The sequence below is a fragment of the Miniopterus schreibersii genome, assembly GCF_964146895.1.
Source record: "Miniopterus schreibersii genome assembly, chromosome: 9".
Lineage (NCBI taxonomy): Eukaryota > Metazoa > Chordata > Mammalia > Chiroptera > Miniopteridae > Miniopterus > Miniopterus schreibersii.
Genome location: NC_138118.1, coordinates 46,016,751 through 46,037,370, shown reverse-complemented (window position 1 = coordinate 46,037,370; position 20,620 = coordinate 46,016,751). Strand labels below are relative to the sequence as shown.

General features: G+C 38.0%; 1 protein-coding gene across 6 annotated transcripts in view; it reads right to left on the bottom strand.

The window, feature by feature from the left end:
* Positions 1-20,620, bottom strand: part of NAPEPLD (N-acyl phosphatidylethanolamine phospholipase D) — a 52,807-nt gene that overhangs the window by 15,399 nt on the left and 16,788 nt on the right. For all 6 annotated transcript variants that reach the window (XM_081147165.1, XM_081147167.1, XM_081147169.1 and 3 more), the window contains one exon: positions 4,792-5,098. In XM_081147165.1, the coding sequence (XP_081003291.1) occupies positions 4,792-5,098 (307 nt within the window). The remainder of the gene's footprint in view (positions 1-4,791; positions 5,099-20,620) is intronic.

The window sequence follows — 20,620 nt, the reverse complement described above, 5'->3', positions numbered from 1 at the left end:
TGCTCCACCAAAATGAGAAAATATCCAAGAAAGAGGAACAAGTGGGATGCAAGAAACGGCAAACACTGAAGTGGTAAAGGAGCCAGGATGATGGTGAAGGAAGACCCTAGAACAGAAGCTGGCAGAGCCTGGCGGGCTGTCAGCCCAGATTATAGCCCTGTACTGAAAGAACAGTTCAGGCTCTCCCTCAAGAAAACTGTATGGAGGAGGAGAGAAATGATCAGTCAGAAAGTTAAGCAGATGAAAAAAGAGGTATCATTAAATCCAGGGGGGACAAGTATATAAGAAAGGAAACATAACCATAGTACATTACTCAATTAGTTCATCACTGAAAAATATTGAAAACAATATAAACAGTAAAGGGAAAGTCAAACAGAACCAAGCGAGAGAAATAGGGAGGGGGACAGAGTGAGCTAAATCCAATAGAAAATATGAAGGCCCACAGAAACACAAATACTGCACAATTCCACATATCTAAGGTATATAAAATAGTCAAATTCATAGAATCGGAGAGTGGAATGGTGGTTGCCGGGGCTGGGGGGAGAGGGAAATGGGAAGCTGCTACCAGGGAGCACAAAGTTTCAGTTAAGCAAGATAAAGCTCTAGAGACTATTGTACAATATTGTACCTATAGTCAACTACAATGTACACTTAAAAATTCAAGACAGATCTCATGTTAAGTGTTCTTACCACAATAAAATTTTTAAAAATATGAAGGTAAACTCTAGAGGAAACAATTTAAAAGGGTAGAAAGTTGTTGCAACTGGGGACGGAGATGGAGTAGCAGGGGCTGATTAGGAGACGAATATTTTTCTAATAAGCCTTTCAGTACTAAGACTTTTTAAAAACTGCATACATGTATTTTTTCTCTTCATAAAAATAAAAGAGCAACCCGTTAGCATACTACAGTATAAATATAAAATAACTGGTATGTTTCATTTTTCCAAAGGGCACCCTATTCTTCAATATCATACAGCCAAAGATTGCATTATATTTTCAAAGTACTTTCATGTGCCAGGTGAACCAAAAACTACTGCAGTAACCTAAACTGTCTTATCCTAACTTTACAGACAAAAAAGGAGTTCCCTGAGGGATTGTGACAGAAACAAGGTCACAGACTGGGCAAGGAACCCTGAGCCAGAATCTGGCTTCCACACTCCTGGTGTCCAACTTTTTCTACCAGGCCATGCTGTGCAGCCTCAGTTCTGCCTCTCACACCCCAATTGACAGTCTCCTGCTCACTTCTATAGCAATAACTAATAAGGACAACCTCCTTCACCTAATAAAACTCAGGAGGTGCCTGGCTCCTCCCTCTTTGAGATTCTCTGTCTCTTTTCCTGGCTGGTGACAATAACAATCGGGCAAGTCACTGAGCCAATTGCAGCCCTACAAAACAATGACAGCATCTGAATAATGCCAAGCCTGTGCACTGCACACTGCTCTACAGACCCAGAAAAGGAAAATATCAGGAACTGCCCAAATAAAGAAATATCATCAAAACAGAAACAGAAATTTATGTCCCACTCCTCAAATATATAAAATTTGTACAAAAATACTGTCTATGAAAATGATTTTTAATCTGTAGACTTAATATCTGGGAGATGTCTTGATATATGAATCCCATTTTTTGAGGTGTGGTTGTTAATAAATCTGATCTTTAAAATTAAAAAAAAAACAACCCACACTATTCTTTGAGAATGCAACTAAATTGCGTAGCTCTGCTAACGACCCCTTTTCATTTTACTTATACCTGTTCTATTAGTTATATTATACTTTAATCATTATTTCTCCCAAAGCATTTTCATATTTATATACCTAAATATAATGGTATGAATTCTATAATATATAGTGATTATAACCCTGCATATATCATAAAAAAACCCTGAAAATTCAAGCACCTTCCTGGCACCAAACAGAGACATTACAATATTATTGACTATATTCCCTATGCTATACTTTACAAATCCATGATTATTTTGTAACTACCAATGTGTATTTCTCAATCCCTTCACCTTTTTCACCCAGTCCCCACACAACTCTCCCATCTGGCAACCTTCAAAAAGTTCTCTGTATCTATGAGTCTGTTTCTGTCAAAACAATAATTTGAAGTTGCTTTTTATTAAACTCTAGCCTCCCAATGCCTAACAAAACAATTCCCAGAAATGTGATTAAATTCTAAACTGACCCACCAGGCCGGTGTTGCTCAGTGGTTGAGGGTCAACCTATGCACCAGGAGATCACTGTTCAATTCCCGGTGAGGGCACATGCCTGGGTTGCGGGCTCAATCACCAACAGGGGGCCTGCAAGAGGCAGCTGGGGGATGTTGATGTCGATATTTCTCTCTCTCTCTCTCCTCTCTCTGAAAAATCAATAAAAACATATTTTTAAAAATATATTTTTTTAAATTCTAAACTGACCCAATTATCTGAATCAGGTGTTCTTTACATGGTTCTTAATATGTTTTGGTTTTTAGATTTTTTCCCCCCCAGAAAATGTATGACTATCACATTTAGAAGCTGGTAAAAGTTAACAATTTGGGCAATTTAAAGGAATTAAATATGGAATGAATTACAGTTACCTATGAAAATAACAAGTCAACATGCATTGGATCTAGTTCTAGGCTTTTACTGGAACAAGATATAGGTAAGAGAAAAGAAATAAAATATAAACTGGAATAGGGCAAAAGTGTCCTTTCTCCTTTTATGTGATACATATGTAAGTGGTACATATTGAGATCTCCTTTGACATTTTCTTTAAAAAGAAAATCTTCTGAATTAAAAAAAGTTTAAACTTCATTAAAGAATGCAGCTCCTACCTCCATCACCCCTAACTTCCTCCTCTGCTTTATTCTTATTCAGAACACCAATCATCTTTTAATATACCACAGAATTTACTCACTTGTTTACTGTCTCTCTCATCCACTAAACCAAAGGTCCAAGGCAGTTAAGGGTGTTTTTCTGCTTGGTCACTGCTCTACGTATAGCACCTAGACATTTCTTTAGTTATTGAGCACCTGCTCAGTAAATACTTACTAAATAAGTGAATGAATAAATGAGCTAATGGACTGCCTTAAAAGCACCCAAGAACTCCCTACAATTATAGTAAAAGGCAATGTGTTTATGTGCATGTGTATATTTCCCTAAGAAGAGGGTCTACAGCTTTCATCAGATTTTCAAAAGGGGCCAGTATCCAAAAGAGCCTAAGGACCACTGGCCTGGCGAGTTCTCAGAGATTCAATATTTTCTAGAGTACTGTATCTTCAAATTACTAGACTGCAGAGATGTACTTGTTTTCACGTGGTCACTCACTTCCTCTTTGAAATGAAATCAAACTAAAGGCACCATTGCTATCTCTATTTTTACAAGCCGTGGCTCAAAAACCAGGAAGAATTTACCGCAACAGGCAGCCTACCCATCAATGGCCTCCTGCCTAACCCTTCTCTTCACGGTTCGACTCCATGTTTCTCTACACATGGGGTTCTCCAGAAAAAGATTTTTCTTGTTCCTCCCATCCTCAAAATTGAAATATGCAACACGGTTTTATCTATTAATGTCCTAACTCATTCTTAAAAAGTGCTGGTAAGATATTCATGTTAATCAATTATGTCTATTAGGATTAATACTTAGCATCTAAGCAGTGTCAGGTTTTTTATCCCATATCCTTTTAAGAAAAATGGACACACATACCCAGATATAGTATCTAACACTACCACCACCCACCCACCTCCTCCCCTCCTGCCTCTTCAGGGCTGCCACCACTCCCAACATCAAGTTCTTTATCTATCAACTCCCCATAAATCCTGGCAGGATATGGGGTTAGTGGAAACTGGCCAGGGGAGATAGGACATAAGAGAGGAAAAGGAATTTAAGAAAGGAGAAAAGAGAAAAAGGTGCTACTACAATTAGGAGCCACCCATCCCTGCCAAAGTATAATCTCATTCAGCTAATAAACCTTATGAGAAATGTAAGTTTTAGTCTAAGTAAAATCAGCATATTGAAAGGCCAGTAACCTACTGTCAATTTTTAAAGGTCTGAAAAAGTTATCTGAAGATTTCTTTTACAGATTTAGCAGCTTTATCCAAGGATAAAATACCAAACGCCCTTGGGCCACACCTTAACCCTCATAATTCATATTCCAAACACAGGTTACTACTTTGTGGAACATGCACTTTCTTACCTTCGTGACCTTGTCCATGCGACCTGGAAAACCACTTCCAAATACTTTTTCTCTCTCTAGGCCCACGTCAAATACCACCTCTTCTATGAAGACATTTCCAGCCCCACCAGTGAGAATTAACTGCTTCCTCCTTGTACTTCTAAAGTACTCTGTTCCTGCCACCACTGCCACCAGATCAGTATTCTGCTGCTAAACCATGAATGGGAAGGCACTTTATTCACTTCATCTCCCGAGAGCCTAACCCTCGGCTTTATCATATAAAAGGGACTCAACTAACTTCAGTGTCATAACACAATTCACAGTAAAGTTTTTATATAAAGAGTAAATACAGCCCGGCCTGGCGTGGCTCAGCAGTTGAGCATTGACCTAAGATCCAGGAGATCATGGTTCGATTCCCAGTCGGGGCACATGCCCGGGTTGCGGGCTTGATCCCCAGTTGGGAGCGCACAGGAGGCAGCTGATCAATGACAACTCTCATCATTGATGTTTCTCTCTCTCTCTCCCTCCCTCCCCCTTCCCCTCTCTGAAATCAATAAAGATATATTTATTTAAAAAAAAAGAAAAAGAAAAAAAAGAGAGAGTAAATACACAGTACTCAAAAGGGCCAAACACTACCTCTTTGGAACAAGGAATGCTGCTATGATCTTTCTCCATTATCAGCCATCTTAGAACATTTGGGATAGAGAGACTTTTCCACGTTGGCCAAGGATTAATGAATCTCCCATCCTTTCCTTTCTTTGATTTAGTTACATCTTCCTCTAGTCTGTAATCCAGTTTGAAACTTCTCCTAGAAAACCTAGAAGAAGTACTTCCTCCAGAATTCCGTGCAGCATTCTGGCGTTTTCTTACTGCTTCTTTAGGATATTGGCTGTCTGTCATCAGGGACTGGTTGCTTTCATTTTCATCCATGTCCTTTGGAGAACTAAAAAAAGGAAGAAAAATACTGAGTTTAATATAAAGGCATTAAAACATATTACATAATATATTTCTTAGTCAATAAAAATTTCCTCAAATTTATAAAAACATTATGTCCCTATTAGCTCAAACTGTCTTGCTGTAAAACACAAGTTTAGAATCTAGTATTACTGCATACTATAAAGATGTTTACCTATTCCTGCCAAACCTTTTAAAAATTCCTTATCAGCTGTAATCGAAAGAAACTATTCCACCACCCAGCATTTAAACAAGAAATTTTCCATTGCAATGACATCTTGTAGAATAAATTAAAGCACCTTCATGAATGTGTAATATGTTCATACCTGGATTTTAAAAATATTATTGTTAGTAACACATAGTAAGGAGTACCTTAGTTCCTTGAGGATACGTCAGTAATTCAAGTGATTACATATAGCCCACTAGGCCTATTCATTTTTACTTTGAAGATAATCTGTTTCCATGCCCCTAAAAAGTGCAATGAGTCCAAATCACAGGAAGGAGATAAATAAGGCATTTCAATAATGTAGTTAACTGGTGAACAATACAAATTTGAATTAACTCAGATTTAGAACTGCCAAGTCAGTGCAGTGTGTATCCTAGCTATGTGACCTAAGGTAAGTTTCCTAATCTCTCTGTGGCCCTATTTCCTCGTGTATAAAATGGAGATAACACTACCTGCCTGTGGGGTTTATTCAGAGAGAATTTAAAAAGCTATAAAAAGCTAATACAAGTAAAATATTTAGAAATGTGTATATAACAAATGTAGCACACATGTACGCACATGATAACAACTGTTGTTGCTGACCTTGTTATTACTGCTATCACCACCACCACTTAACGCAAGGCACTGAAATCCTTGATTTTGAACTATGTATACAGGACTCCAAACACATAAAATAAGCAATGTAATAAGAATATGCATTCATCTGCCATGAATTTCATTTCTTTCCTATTGTACTAAACAAATATTTGCTTTCTGTCTAGTTTAAATACAATGCATACACTTAATACACATAACCCTAAGAAAATAAGTGCAATAACAGGAAGCCAAATATTATTGTTTATGACTTCAATAGTGTTTAAGTAGAAATACTGTCCCAGAGAAAAAGGGGAAGAACACAAACCATAGGATGAACACATTCACTGAACCATTCACTTATTTTTTCAAACTATCCGGAGTAAATAGTCTGCATGTCTAGAGAACAATCCGTGTTCAGAAAAAAAACCACAGCTGACAAAAGCACTCACTGTTGCTGAGCCTTCACTGTCTGTGGGAGACAGTAGCTAAGAGAGTCTAACAAGTTTTATATCTTGAGCAAGTAACTTAACCTTTCTAATCCTCAATTTTCTCATCTGTTAAATACCTACTTATCTCATAGGGGTTTCAGATGATTCAACGACATAACGCCCATAAAGTGCTTGTCATTCACCAAATGTTAATTCTTTTTTTACTTTCCCTGCTAACTAGCGACTCATCTAAATTCTTTAAATTCTATTAGAAAGCAAAGGGTCTAGGTGAGTTATGTCAGTTCTCCTCATAGAATCGATCCACCTGGGTTATTAAGTTCAGGCCCAGGCCTTTACAAAAGGCAGAAACAAAGACCATCCATTTTAACCCCACTTCTTTTAACAGAGGTAGACACACACATTTAGAGACTAAGTTATTCTCAAAATAATATGTCTAACAGATGGAAGAGACAACTTTATGCTACTCCTTGTGATGATAGTTTGAGGCACGTGCATATGTCTGAATATATACACATATATTCATATTCATAGTGTCCCAAAAATATATATATACACTTTTACAGCTGATAGCTCAATTTTGAAAATGAAATGTATTTTAATAAACGCTGCCTTTATAATTATTCCAAATGTGTGTGTACATTTTTCAGGAGCACCCTATATATAAATACATATATAATTCTACCAACTATATAATAAACTTTGGGCTCATTTTTTCAAACAATCAGGGGATAGGGAGAAAGGAGAAAAGGGCACTCTGAATCAAAAACCACAAACGCAAAGTCAAAATAGGGCTTTTAGACAACATCTAGTTGTCTAATGCAGCTGGGACATAAGCAGCAAGAAAGTCCTGTGAGAGTCAAGATGGTAAAGGTAGGAGTAAAGGATGGGGTCATTAAACAACGGGACTAGATTTGGGGCCTGGACTGAGACGTTAAGGAGGTTTGGCTACACTGTAGGCAATGGAGAAAAACTGAAGGTGCTTAAAAGGGGGCGTATTTAGAGAAGTCCACTCTAGCAGCAGGACAAAAACAAAAGGGTATGGCTAAAACTGGAGCCAGGAAGATAAATTAGTGAGTAGAAAACAAGCCCAGAACATCTACTAATAGTGAAACACTATGCTACATATTCTACACACTTGATTTAAACTACTGCTCCTAGCAAAATTTCAAGGTGGGTAATGTAATCCCCAGTTTTTAACTGAAGCACTGAAAGGTTGTCTTTTTTGTATCAAATTTACCTTTAAAAAGATCAAAAAATGATGAGGCAGTGACAGTGAGAAGAGAAAGAAGAGAATAAATCCAAGAGACAATACAGCCAAATCATTAAGACTACAGAGTCTCTGGATAGTCCCAAACTTTGGACAATTTGTAGGGCAGATGGGAGTGGGGTGGGGGGTACTGAAGTGGGAGGACTCAGAAGTGGCAGCACCACTAACCAAGTAAAAGAATAAGGGGAAAGCAAGTATTTGGAGTACAGAAGAGAAGAGAGGACTGATTCCCTTTGGTCACAGAATGAGAGTAAAGGTCAGTAAGATAGTGTGTTTCTTACTGACCATTGCGTCTGGGGTGGGCGTTGAGATCATGGGGAAGCAAGAATTCAAGCATAAGTGCTCAGATACCCAGTGGACATGGATGCCCCTGGGATCCAGGTTGCTGTGGGGGAAATAAAAGTGAGAGTAAAATAACAGCAGTTTCCAGGGGCCTAGAGAGTAAAATGAGAGTGAGAGTTCAGTGCTCTGTTTTCTCCCTGAACAATAACCTTCCAAAGTTGTTTATTCATACTATCCCCATTTTCTTACCTTCCATCCACTTAGGTTCTCATCCCAAATCAATCCAGGGGAAAAGTCTGTTTATCAAAATAGCCATCCTCTCCTAACATACCCCCTCATCCAACACACACAAAATCCAGTCTTTCTGGAGTGATCTTTTTAAAGGTAAATTTGATACAAAAAAAAACAAAAAGGGGAAAGACCAGAGGATTCCTTTTGGTCTCAGAATGAGAGCAAAGGTCAGTAAGATAGTGTGTTTCTAGCCCTGCCCACACTGGCCTCCTGTGCTCCAAACAGTGGCCTTGGTCTGTTTCCTCAGGGCCACCTACTGCTATCACAGAGCCTTGGCACAAGATTTTTTAAATATCCTTGGGATGGGAGGAGGGAATGTATGGACATGGATTATTCACAGAATTATGAACTACTATGAAAGTTGTTCAAGCAACAAAATGTTGGCACTAAGATGCACCATTTCACAGAATGCACTGTTAACTGTGAAATGCTGGGAAGGAACAGAAGGACATAAAAACCTGAACCATGACAATCTGGACTTGTTCTTTTGTAGGAAAAGTACTGGAAGTCCATTCAGTGAATATGCAAAAGGTACTCCAGTGACAAAGCAAGCCTCAGCCGCTGGGCTATATGGAGCCAGCCTGAGGGCTGGGTCAAGAGATATCAGCCTTCTGGTCACTCTGTAGTGGATACAGCCACAGTCTCACAAGGGTCATCCTTAAACATCAAAGAGAAAATGATAGGAAAACTAGAAATGGGGTGGACAAAAAGGGGGCTACATACTAAACCAAACAAGCTCAGGGGAGGCCTGCATGGTGGGCCTTACAAACTCAAAGAATAAAAGTAATCACATTAGAATAGTCTGAACATAAAAATTCCTAACCAAAAATGAGTCATGGCTGACAGTCACATCCTAGGCCTGTAGCTTCCTTGACAAAGGTCAATCTTTACCGTAAGTAAGGCTGTGCACTGTTTTTTTTGGATCTAAGATAACATACCCTTGGAATGTCAAAGGAGTTCCCTTTTTTCAGACCCCTCAGGGTACACCCACAGCACCAGAGCAAGAGACCACAGAGCCCCTTATTGTTCCCACATACCATCTCTATGTGCTATAAACGTAATTGTTAACTATCCTATACACACCCATGTAAAAGAAGTATTTGTCTCTCCATTTTACTCTTTATCCAATCTCAGAGATTTCCCCACTTTGCTTTTTCCTGCCTCCATAATCCACCACCAATGAATCTCATATAACCTCCCTTAGGTCTGTCTCCTCCTTTGATTGTAATGTATGAAATAAGCTGCAAAACTGCTGACATTCTCTAGAGCATTTTCTCAATCCGTTGAGACTTTGCTTCCTGGCAACTGTCATCAGTTTCACTCAAATAACTCAAAAAATTCATTACAGGTGTGGACGTTTCTTATATCCACATGAGAAACCGCAGGTGCTATCTGTGGTGCTATTAACTAGATTTCAGCCTTGCAAACTCAAACAAACCCCTTAACATATCTAGGCTGGTGTTTCTTTAATTAAATGTAGCAAATTTCCCATTACTTTTGTTATATTCCTGTCTCCAAAACTAACAATGTAAGTGAAAATTCTGCCTTGATTTTAGGCCAATGGTAAGTGAAAGATGAGCACACTTATGAGTACATGCAAACTGTAAACAACCTGTGTATCAACAGGGAGTTTCAAACTTGATAAAGATCTTTACATTTTACTGATTTTTCATCCAATTTAAAACAACATGAATTGTAAGGTACACTGTTATTTATGTGCCACTAAGAAAGTAAAAATGTTATTAATTTAATTATATCATGAATTATGACATATCCTGATAGCACTGGTGTTCAAATGTAAATAAAATGCATGTCTTAAAATTGATGAAATACAACATTTTATATATGAAAATATATATTTTGGAACAGGAGTAAAAACATTAGCCTTGGTAATTACATATAATCAGAACCATAACCATAATTTGCTGACCCTCCTTTTCTCTATGAACAACAGCTAAGTTTGAACTACAAAGCTAGAAACCAGAAGCAAATTTAAAGGTAACAAAGACCTATTACAACTGATAAATATAAAAAATAAATGTTCCTTTTTAAAGAACAATTTGTTACAAAAAGGACAACATAAATTCCACCTAGTAATTATAAACTACATTCTCTACATTTCTTTGAAGATTAATTGCCTACTTAATAGCAGAAGGAATTACCCCCATATCTCCTCTAACCATATCTCTGTGACACTTGGTAAAGACAAGTCTTCCAAATACAAATATTTTACTTCAATAACTTGCATACATGGGAAAAATGCTTTCAAAAACCAAGAATTCTCTATTTCAAAAGGAAATGTTTCATCCTTCCTTTCTTTGGCATTTAAGGTTTGCCAGTTGCCTAGAATTGAATGCATTGCTTTATAATTAAAAAAAAACGGGGGAAAAACAGCATTACAATGTATGTTCAAGACTGCAACATATTCATAAATCATGACATTGCAAATCATCATTCCTAGAGTTGACATTTAATAAACACTAACTGAGAAACTCCATTACATACCAACCAAAATAGTTACATTAATTCTGGAAAATATTCAAACTGTATTTTCAGATATCTAAAATAACACTTAATTTAAAATTTTATATTAGCTCTCCTGTCTCTAGTAAAGAAAAGGGTGCTTTGAATATAATGCTAGAGAACATAGTCAATGAAACTGTTTCAATTCACTGAAATGTCTGCAAAGGGCTTTGGTAGGTTAAATTAAACTGTCCCCATTCTTCACATGCAATACAGATTTCCCTTGAGATTGCCATTAAACCCCACAGGCATTTAGGAGACGGGTGGGAGAGTAGATATGTCCAAGCGTGGGAAGTCTACTGAATAACGAAAGGGAGAATGTTCTGTGGGAGGTTATGTACACAACATACATCATAAAGAAAGTACTGCATTGTTTGTCATCACTGAATTTCATTTTTAACTAACATTATTGACTTAACCAATTTTGCCAAAAAGCTAAAGGCAAGGAAAATAGCTTAATATACAGAACCTAAGAGCACACTAAAAATAACATTTAATAATAATCGTTGAGACAAAAATATTAGAATATACATGTATACATAAATAAATATACATTTAAGCATACATATATATAATATAAATATACATATCTCACCAAACAACTTCTCTTCACAAAAGTGAAAAGAACTTAAGTTGGGAGTCAAAGACAGGACTCCAATTCTAACATTAATCAGAGGTATTAGTTTGGGCAGAGTAACCTGACCTTTCTAAACAAGGGCTTATTCATCTATTAAATAAAGAAAACTCCTAAATATCTCCATGAAGAGCTATAATGCAGAGAAATGAGATCCTGGGTTAGTATTTCAAAGCGCTACACAAATGCAAACAGTTATTACTAGTATTTATGTTCAGTAAAAGAGTAAATAATAACTAGAACCTTTTGATCCAATTGAGTTGTTTGCAGGTAAGAAATAACACTCTAGAGTTTCAGACAGATTTATATTTTTATTTATTTCAGAGAGAGGAAAGGAGAGGGAGAGAGAGAGACAGAAACATCAATGATGAGAGAGTCACTGGTCAAGCCCACAACTGGGCATGTGCCCTGACCGGGAATCGAACCCTGATCGCGATTCGAACCCTGATCGCCCGGATCCCAGGTTGACGCTCAACCACTGAGCGACGCCCAGCCGGGCCAGACAGATTTAAAAACTCAGATCACTGAAATTTTTTTCCTTAAAAATATTATGTTAAAAAAAAAAAGGGTACTTTGGTTCCTCAAAATATCAAACTACCATATGACCCAGAAATTACACTTCTGGTTGTTTATCCAAAGAAATCCAAAACACTAATTCAAAAAGATATATGCACCTATATGTTCACTGCAGCGTTATTTACAATAGCCAAGATATGAAAGAAACCTAAGTGTCCATCCATAGACATATAAATAAAGAAGATGTAGTACATATAGAATATTGCACAGCCATAAAAAAGAATGAAATCTTGCCATTTGCAACAGAGATGGACCTAGAGACTACTATGCTAAGTAAAATTAAACAGAAAAACACAAATACATTATGATTTAACTTATATATGAAATCTAAAACAAAATAAATGAACAAACAAAAACAGAAACAAAATAATAGATACAGAGATCAAACTGATGGTTACCAGATGGGAGGTTGGAAAGTGTGTGAAAAAGGGGAAGGGATTAGGAAGTACAAATCACCAGTTCTAATAACAGTCATAGGGATGTAAAGTACAACACAGTCAATAATATTGTAATAACTATGTATGGTGTCAGATGGGTACTTAACTCATTAGGGTGATCACCTTGTAAGGTATATAAATATGTAATAACTATGTTGTAAACCTTAAACTAATATAATAATGTATGTCAACTATAATTGAAAAATAGTTATTTTAAAAGTAGTTTTATAAAAAGTCTAAGGTTCCTTATCCTTTATAAAAACACAATATATTCTCATGTTTAAAAAAAGAACTTTAGGGGATTCCAAGATGACAGTGGATTAAATGGAAGCTACCCTGACATTCTCCAGGACCATGCAGGAATTACAATTAAAATACAGAAAAATCGCTCTCAAGAACCAACTGAAGACTAGCTGGAGAGAACCCTTAAAACCAAGGATGTAAAGAGAAGGCCATATCAAGTCTGGTAGGAAGTGCAGAGGTACAAGATGGATGGCTGGGTTCCCACAGGCAGCAGCTGAAGTTCTGGGGGGAACTCTCACCTGTGGGGGGGTACTCCCTGAGAAGTCTGGGGTCTAAACCTCAAGCTGGGCTCCTCAGCCCAGAGAAACAGAACCGGAATGGTGCCCACATAAGATGTGCCAATAAAAAAACACCAAGGGTTCTGTCCAGCAGGGAGAGATGGCCAGAAACAGAGACATTCCCTAAAAGGAAGGGCCAAAGCACAAAATTGCATTTGGAGCCACTCACCTTGGGCTCCAGCAGAGGGAGGGCAGGGTGGACTAGAGCTGGATGAGGAGAATCTGGGGTTGGTGGCATGGGGGAGAAAGCTGAGAGGACAGCCACCAGGATCCCTGTGCTGAGTCATTCCCCCATGCTGCAGAAACCATCTTTCTCAAGCAGAACTTTCCCATCAATGCAGCTTTTGCCTGGGGGGAAGCAATTGCCCCACCCACTGAAAACTGTCTCACCCCACCCTGTAGATTTTATGCCCTGCTGAGGGCTACAGCCTGAGGCTCATTAAGAGACTAACAATGAGCCTGAAGGCAGAGGTGGTTCTCTGGGTTCTTTCTCTCTGTCTGATCTGCTCCTGGGCCCTGCTAGCAAAGGCAGACCTTCGCGTGCAGCTTGATCCTTTCCACACACACCCAGCCTCAGCAGAGGGATCCACAAGCTGTGGATCACTGATAGGTCCAAACAGGGTACTCAGGGCAAGTTACAATCAGCATCTGACACTGGCCAGCACCAGAGACCCTCTGAAGAGGGCAAAATCCAATAAACCCAGTGGCCAGCTTGGGACAATAGAGCAGGATCCAGTAAGATGCACAAACAGTATATTAGCAAGGAGACACTGGCAAGCTACAAATCCTAATGAGGTGAATTCTGCTTCACATGATATGCACTAGCACATCAGCCTGCACGCTGCACTGGGGGTTGAGCTAGACTGTCGGCCAATCTGAGGGTCCAGCCCACGCACCAACGAGCCAATAGCAATCAAGTCTCAATTACAAAAGGACAGCCCACATAACACACACCAAGGAGCATCATAAGTGCACCCAGGTTTGGTGATAAAGGAGACTGACATTGAGTCCCACAGGTCACCTACTACATAAGGCCATCCTACCAAGACTGGGAGTTGTAGCACATCTATGTAATACACAGAAACACACCCAAACATGCAGCCAAAACGAAAGGACAAAGCAACAAGACCCAAATGAAAAAGTAAGAGCATTCTCTAGAAGAAGAGCTAAATGAAATGGAGATAAGCAATTTATCAGTTCAGAGGAATGATTATAAGGATGCTCAAAGGCATGTAAAAAGCTACAGAAACTGAAAAACAACCAGTCGGAAATAAAGAATGACATAGCAGAATAAAAGAATACACTGAAAGGAATAAACAGCACATTGGAGGAAGATGAGAATCAGATCATTAAATCAGAAGACAAGATGGGGGGGAAAAACTCAACCAACCAAAAACAAAAAACACTTAAAAACAAGACAGTTTAAGGGAGCTGTGGGACATGAAACACAACAATATGAGCATTACAGGAGACTCAGAAGGAGAAGAAAGTAAGCAAGAGATAGAGAACCTGTTGAAGAAATAAAGGCAGAGAATTTCCTAACCTGGTGAAGAAAAAAGTCACACAAGATCAAGAAGTGCAGAGAGTCCCAAGTAAGAAGAACACAAAGAGGCCCACGCGCAGACACATCATCATTAAAATGCCAAAAATTAAGACAATGAGAGAATCTTAAAGGAAGCATGAGAGAAAAAACTTGTTACATACAAAGGAGCTCTCATAAGGCTGTCAGCTGATTTCTGATCAGAAATTCTACAGGCCAGAAGGAAATGGCATGAAGTATTCAAGGTAACACAAAACAAGGATCTGAAAGCAAGAATACTCTATGCAGCAAGGCTATCATTCAAAATAGATGGTGAAATAAGAGCTTCCCAGACAAAAAAAGGCTAAAGGAGTTTATCACCACCAAACCAGCACTGTAAGAAATGTTAAAGGGACTGATGTAAGAAGAAGAAAGAGAGAGAGAAACATGGGCATAAAGAATAAAAATGACAATAAATGAGTACCTATCAATAATAACTTTAAATGTAAATGGATTAAATACTCCAATCAAAAGACACAGTGCCTAGTTGGCATGGATCAATGGATAAGCACTGACCTATGAACCAGGAGGTCATGGTTTGATTCCCAGTCAGGGCACATATCCAGACTGAAGGCTCCATTCTCAGTGGGGGGCGGCCAGGAGGCAACTGATCAATGACTCTCTCTCATCATTGATATCTCTCTCTCTGTCCCTCTCCTTTCCTCTCCCTGACATCAATAAAAACGTATTCAAAAACAAAAGACACAGGGTAGCTGAATGGGTAAGAAAACAACACCCATATATATGCTGTCTATAAGAGACCCACCTCAGAACAAAAGACTCACAAGGGATGAAAGTGAAGGTATGGAAAAAATGTTCCAAGGAAATTAAAACAAACAAACAAACAACAAAAATTGGGTAGCAATACTCTTATCTGACAAAACAGACTTCAAAATGAAGGTCATTAAAAAAGACAATGAAGGTCACTACATTAACACTAAAGGGATTGATCTAAAAAGAGGGTAACTGGTAAACATATATGCACCTAAAATAGGAGCAACTAACTATACAAAAATACTTCTGGAGGACTTTAAGGAAGAGATCGACAGCAATACAGTTACAGTAGCAGACTTGAACACTCCACTGATTTCACTGTATAGATCTCCCAGACAAAAACTAAACAAGGAAACAGTGACTCTAAATGATATACTAGATCAGATGGATTTAACTGACATGTACAGAACATTTTGTGCCAAAGCTGCAGAATATACATTCATCTCAAGTGCACATGGGACATTCTCAAAGATAGACCACATGTTAGGACACAAAACAAGTCTCTACAAGTTCAAGAAGATCTGAATTTATATCATGCATCTTCTCAGTTCACAACAGCATAAAACTAGAAATAAACTACAATAAAAACACTAAAAAACACTCAAATACATGGAGGCTAAATAGTATGTTATTAAATAATGAATGGGTTATGAACAATATCAAGGAAGAAATTTAAAACCTCATGGAAATAAATGAACACACAACAACCCACAATCTATGGGACACAGCAAAAGCAGTCCTAAGAGGGAAGTTCATAGTATTATAGGCCTACCTCAAGAAACAAGAAAGTTCTCGAATAAACTAAACATAAAACTTAAAGAATCAGAAAGAGAACAAGAAAAGTCAAAGTAAGTAGAGGAAGGAAATAATAAAGATCAGAGCAGAAAGAAATGACATCAAGACTAAAAAAAAAAAAAAAAAAAAAAATACAAAAGATGAATGCAACCAAGAACTGGTTCTCCGAAAAGATAAACAACACTGATGAATGGCTGGCCAGACTCATCAAGAAACAAAGAGAGAGGACACAAATAAATAAAATCATAAACAAAAGAGGTGAAATAACAACTGACATCATAGAAATACAAAGGATTGTAAGAAAATATTACAAACAGTGATATGTCAACAAATTAGACAACCTGGGAGAAATGGACAAATTCCTAGAAACATACAATCTTACAAAATTGAATCAAAAGGAATCGGAAAATCTGAATAGACCACTAAGAACTAATGAAATTGAAGCAGTTATCAAAAAACCAGCAAACAAAAGCCCAGGACCAGACGGCTTCACGGGGGAGTTTTACCAAACATTCAAAGAAGAACTAATACCTATCCTCAAACTATTCCAAAAAATTCAAGAGGTGGGAAGATTTCCAAGCTCTTTCTATGAAGTCAGCATTATACTAATTCCAAAACCAGATAAAGACACTACAAAGAAAGAAAATTGCAGGCCAATATTCCTGATGAACATGGATGCCAAAATCCTCAACAAAGTATTAGCAAATCAGATCCAGCAATATACTAAAAATCTTATTCACAGTGACCAAGTGTGCTTTATCCCAGGGATGCAAGGCTGGTAGAATATTCACAAATCAATAAATGTGATACATCACATAAACAAAGAGAAAGATAAAAGTAATATGATCATATCAATAGATGCAGAAAAAACATTCAACAAAATCCAGCACCCATTTTTGTTCAAATCTCAGAGCAAAGTGGGAATAGAGGGATCATATCTCAACGTAATGAGGGCCATATACAACAAACCTACAGTCAACATCATACTCAATGGAGAAAAACTAAAACCATTTCCCTTAAAAATAGGAACAAAACATGGATATCTGCTTTCACCCCTCTTATTCTACATAGTACTGGAAGTCCTAGGCACAGCAATCAGACAAGAAAAAATAAAAGGGGTCCAAATTGGAAAGAAGTGAAATCTGTCATTATTTGCAGATGACATAATACTGTACACAGAAAACCCTAAAGACTCCACCAAAAAAACCACTAGATTTAATAAACAGCAAAGTAGCAGGAATACAAAATTAACACACAGAAATCAATGGTATTTTTATACACCAATAATGAACTCTAAGAAAGAGAAACTAAAAAACAAGCCCATTTACCACTGCAACAAAAAAAAATTAAGATACTTAGGAACAAATTTAACAAAGGAGGTAAAAGACTTGTACACAGAAAACTACAGGATATTGAAAAAGAAGTAGAGAACGATACAAACAAATGGAAGAATATATCGTGTTCATGAACTGGAAGAATTAACATCATTAAAATGTCCATACTACTCAAAGCAATCACTAGATTCAATGCAATCTGCACTAAAACACCAATGGCATATTTCACAGATCTAGAACAAACACTACAAAACTTTATATGGAACCCAAAAAAGACCCTGAATAGCTGCAGCGACCTTGAGAAAGAAGAGCAAAGTAGGAGGGGATCACAAATACCAGATATCAAATTATATTACAAAGCCATTTTAATCAAAACAGCCTGGTATGGGCACAAGAACAGGCATGTATATCAATGGAACAGAACAGAGAGCCCAGAAATCAACCCAAGCCATTACGCTCAATTAATATTTGACAAAGGAGGCAAGAGCATACAATGGAATAAAGACAGTCTCTTCAATAAATGGTGTTGGGAAAATTGGACAGGTACATGCAAAAACATGAAACTAGACCACCAACTTACACCATACACAAAAATAAACTCAAAATGGATAAAAGATTTATTATTATTATTTTTTTAATATATCTTTATTGATTTCAGAGAGAGGAAAAGAGAGGGAGAGAGAGAGAGAAACATCAATGATGAGAGAGTCATTGATCAAGCCCGCAACTGGGCATGTGCCCTGACCGGGAATCGAACCCTGATCGCCTGGATCCTAGGTCGATGCTCAACCGCTGAGCCACGCCCAGCCGGGCAAAAGATTTAAAAGTAAGTCATGAAACCACAAAAATCCTAGAAGAAACCATAGGTGGTAAAATCTTATACATCTCTTGTAGCAATATGTTTGCCCATACACCTCTTAGGACAAGGGAAACACGGGAGAAAATTAACAAATGGGACTACATCAAAATAAAAAGCTTCTGCACAGCAAAAGAAAGCATCAACAAAATAAAAAGGGATCCCACTGTATGGGAGAACATCTTTGCCAATGATACATGTGATAAGGGATGAATTTCCAAAATACACAAAGAACACATACAACTTAACAAAAGGAAGGCAAACAAACCAATTAAAAAATGGGCAAAGGACTTAAATAGACTTCTCCAAAGAGAGCATACAGATGGCCAAGGTACACTTGAAAAAATACTCAAAGTCACTAATCAGAGAGATGCAAACTGAAATGACAATGAGGTATCAACTCACACCTGTCAGAATGGCTGCCATCAACAAATCAACAAACAAGTGCTGGAAAGGATATGGAGAAAAGGGCACCCTAGTACACTGCTGGTGGGAATGCAGACTGGTGCAGCCACTATGGAACGCAGTATGGAGTTTCCTCAAAAAGTCAAAAATTGAACTGACATTTCACCCGGTGATCCCACTTCTAGGAATATATCCTAGGAAGCTCAAAACACCAATCAAAATGAAGTTATGCACCCCTATGTTCATAGCAGCGCAATTTACAATAGCTAAAATCTGGAAACAGCCCAAGTGCCCATCAGTAAATGAGTGGATTAAAAACACTGTGGGACATTTACACCATGGAATATTATGTAGCTGTAAAAAAGAAGGATCTCTTACCCTTTGGGACAGCATGGATGGAACTGGAGAGTATTACACTACGCGAAATAAGCCAGACAGAGGAAGACGAGTACCACACGATCTCACCCATATGTGGAATATAATGAACAAAAAAAACTGATGAACAAAATAGACTCAGAGACACAGAAGCATAGAACAGACTGAAGGATCTGACCCATATGTGGAATATAATGAACAAAATAAACTGATGAACAAAATAGATTCAGAGACACAGAAGCATAGAACAGACTGAAGGATCTGAGGGAAGGCGGGGGTAAGGGAGTGGGTGGGGAGAGATTAATCAAAGAACTTATACGCTTATATGCATAACCTATGGACACAGACATTAATATGAGGAAGGCCTGGGGTGGGGCAGGGGCTGGGAGGAAGGGGGCTAAGAGGGGGGGAAATTGAGGGATACCTGTAATACTGTCAACAATAAAAAAAAAACTAAAAAATTTTAAAATATTTTTTTTAAAAACCTTTAAATTTGTCTTATAAAGTGCTCATCTGATTATATGCAGAAAGTTACTTTGACAAATAATAAAGTTAATTTGTATATCAGGAACCACAAAACTGGGGCTGCCCAAGTGGCCTGGCCCATTTAACAAAACTAAACCTAAGTTAGCCTGCTCTTATGAGAAACACCTGTCAAGGAAACCTAACAGCTCAGCTTACCTAGCTTACCTTATCCTAGAAAACAGGACAGGTCAGCCTTATAAGGAAAGCCTCAACCTCCTAGCCAATCATGTCCTGTCCAATCATATCTGTGATGCCTCTTCTAACTCTATAAAACTCACTCTTGCCCCCAAACCCTAGGGAAGGGTGCTCTACTGCTTGTGAGGCACTGTACTCCCCCAGTGCATGAGTTGTTTTCCCTTGAATAAAGGACATCAAACTCATTACTAAATTGAGTAATTTTTGTCATTTGACATAAATAATTCACAAAGCAATGTTGACTTACCAAAGCATCATAAACTTTGAGAGGAATGAATGCAAAACATAATCAGACTCTTCAGGACACAAATTAAAACATATGTTTTCTTGCCCAGCCAGCATGGGTCAGTGGTTCAGCATCAACCTATGGTCCAGGACATCATGGTTCAATTCCCGGTCAGGGCATATGCCTGGTTGCAAGCGAGATTCCCAGTGGGGGCAGGAGGCAGCCAATCAATGACTCTCTCATCATTGATGTCTCTATCTCTCTCTCTCCCTCTCTCTTCCTCTCTCTGAAATCAATAAAGATATATTTAAAAAAAAAGGGGGGGGAATGTTTTCTTTTCAAAAAGCAGTCAAAGACTTGCAATAAATGTTCTTGATCACAGAATGCCAAAGTCTTGGAAAACTCTTCGCTATTCGACGGAATTCAGTATATTGAACTAAATCATTTCACAGGCTATTCACAGATTTTAAGTCACCAAAATACATAAACAATGTAGGTCATTCCTGTACAGTAAGTTTTTCCTGCCTGGCTGGGCGTGGCTCAGCGGTTAAGTGTCGACCTGGGATCCAGGCGATCAGGGTTCGATTCCCGGTCAGGGCACATGC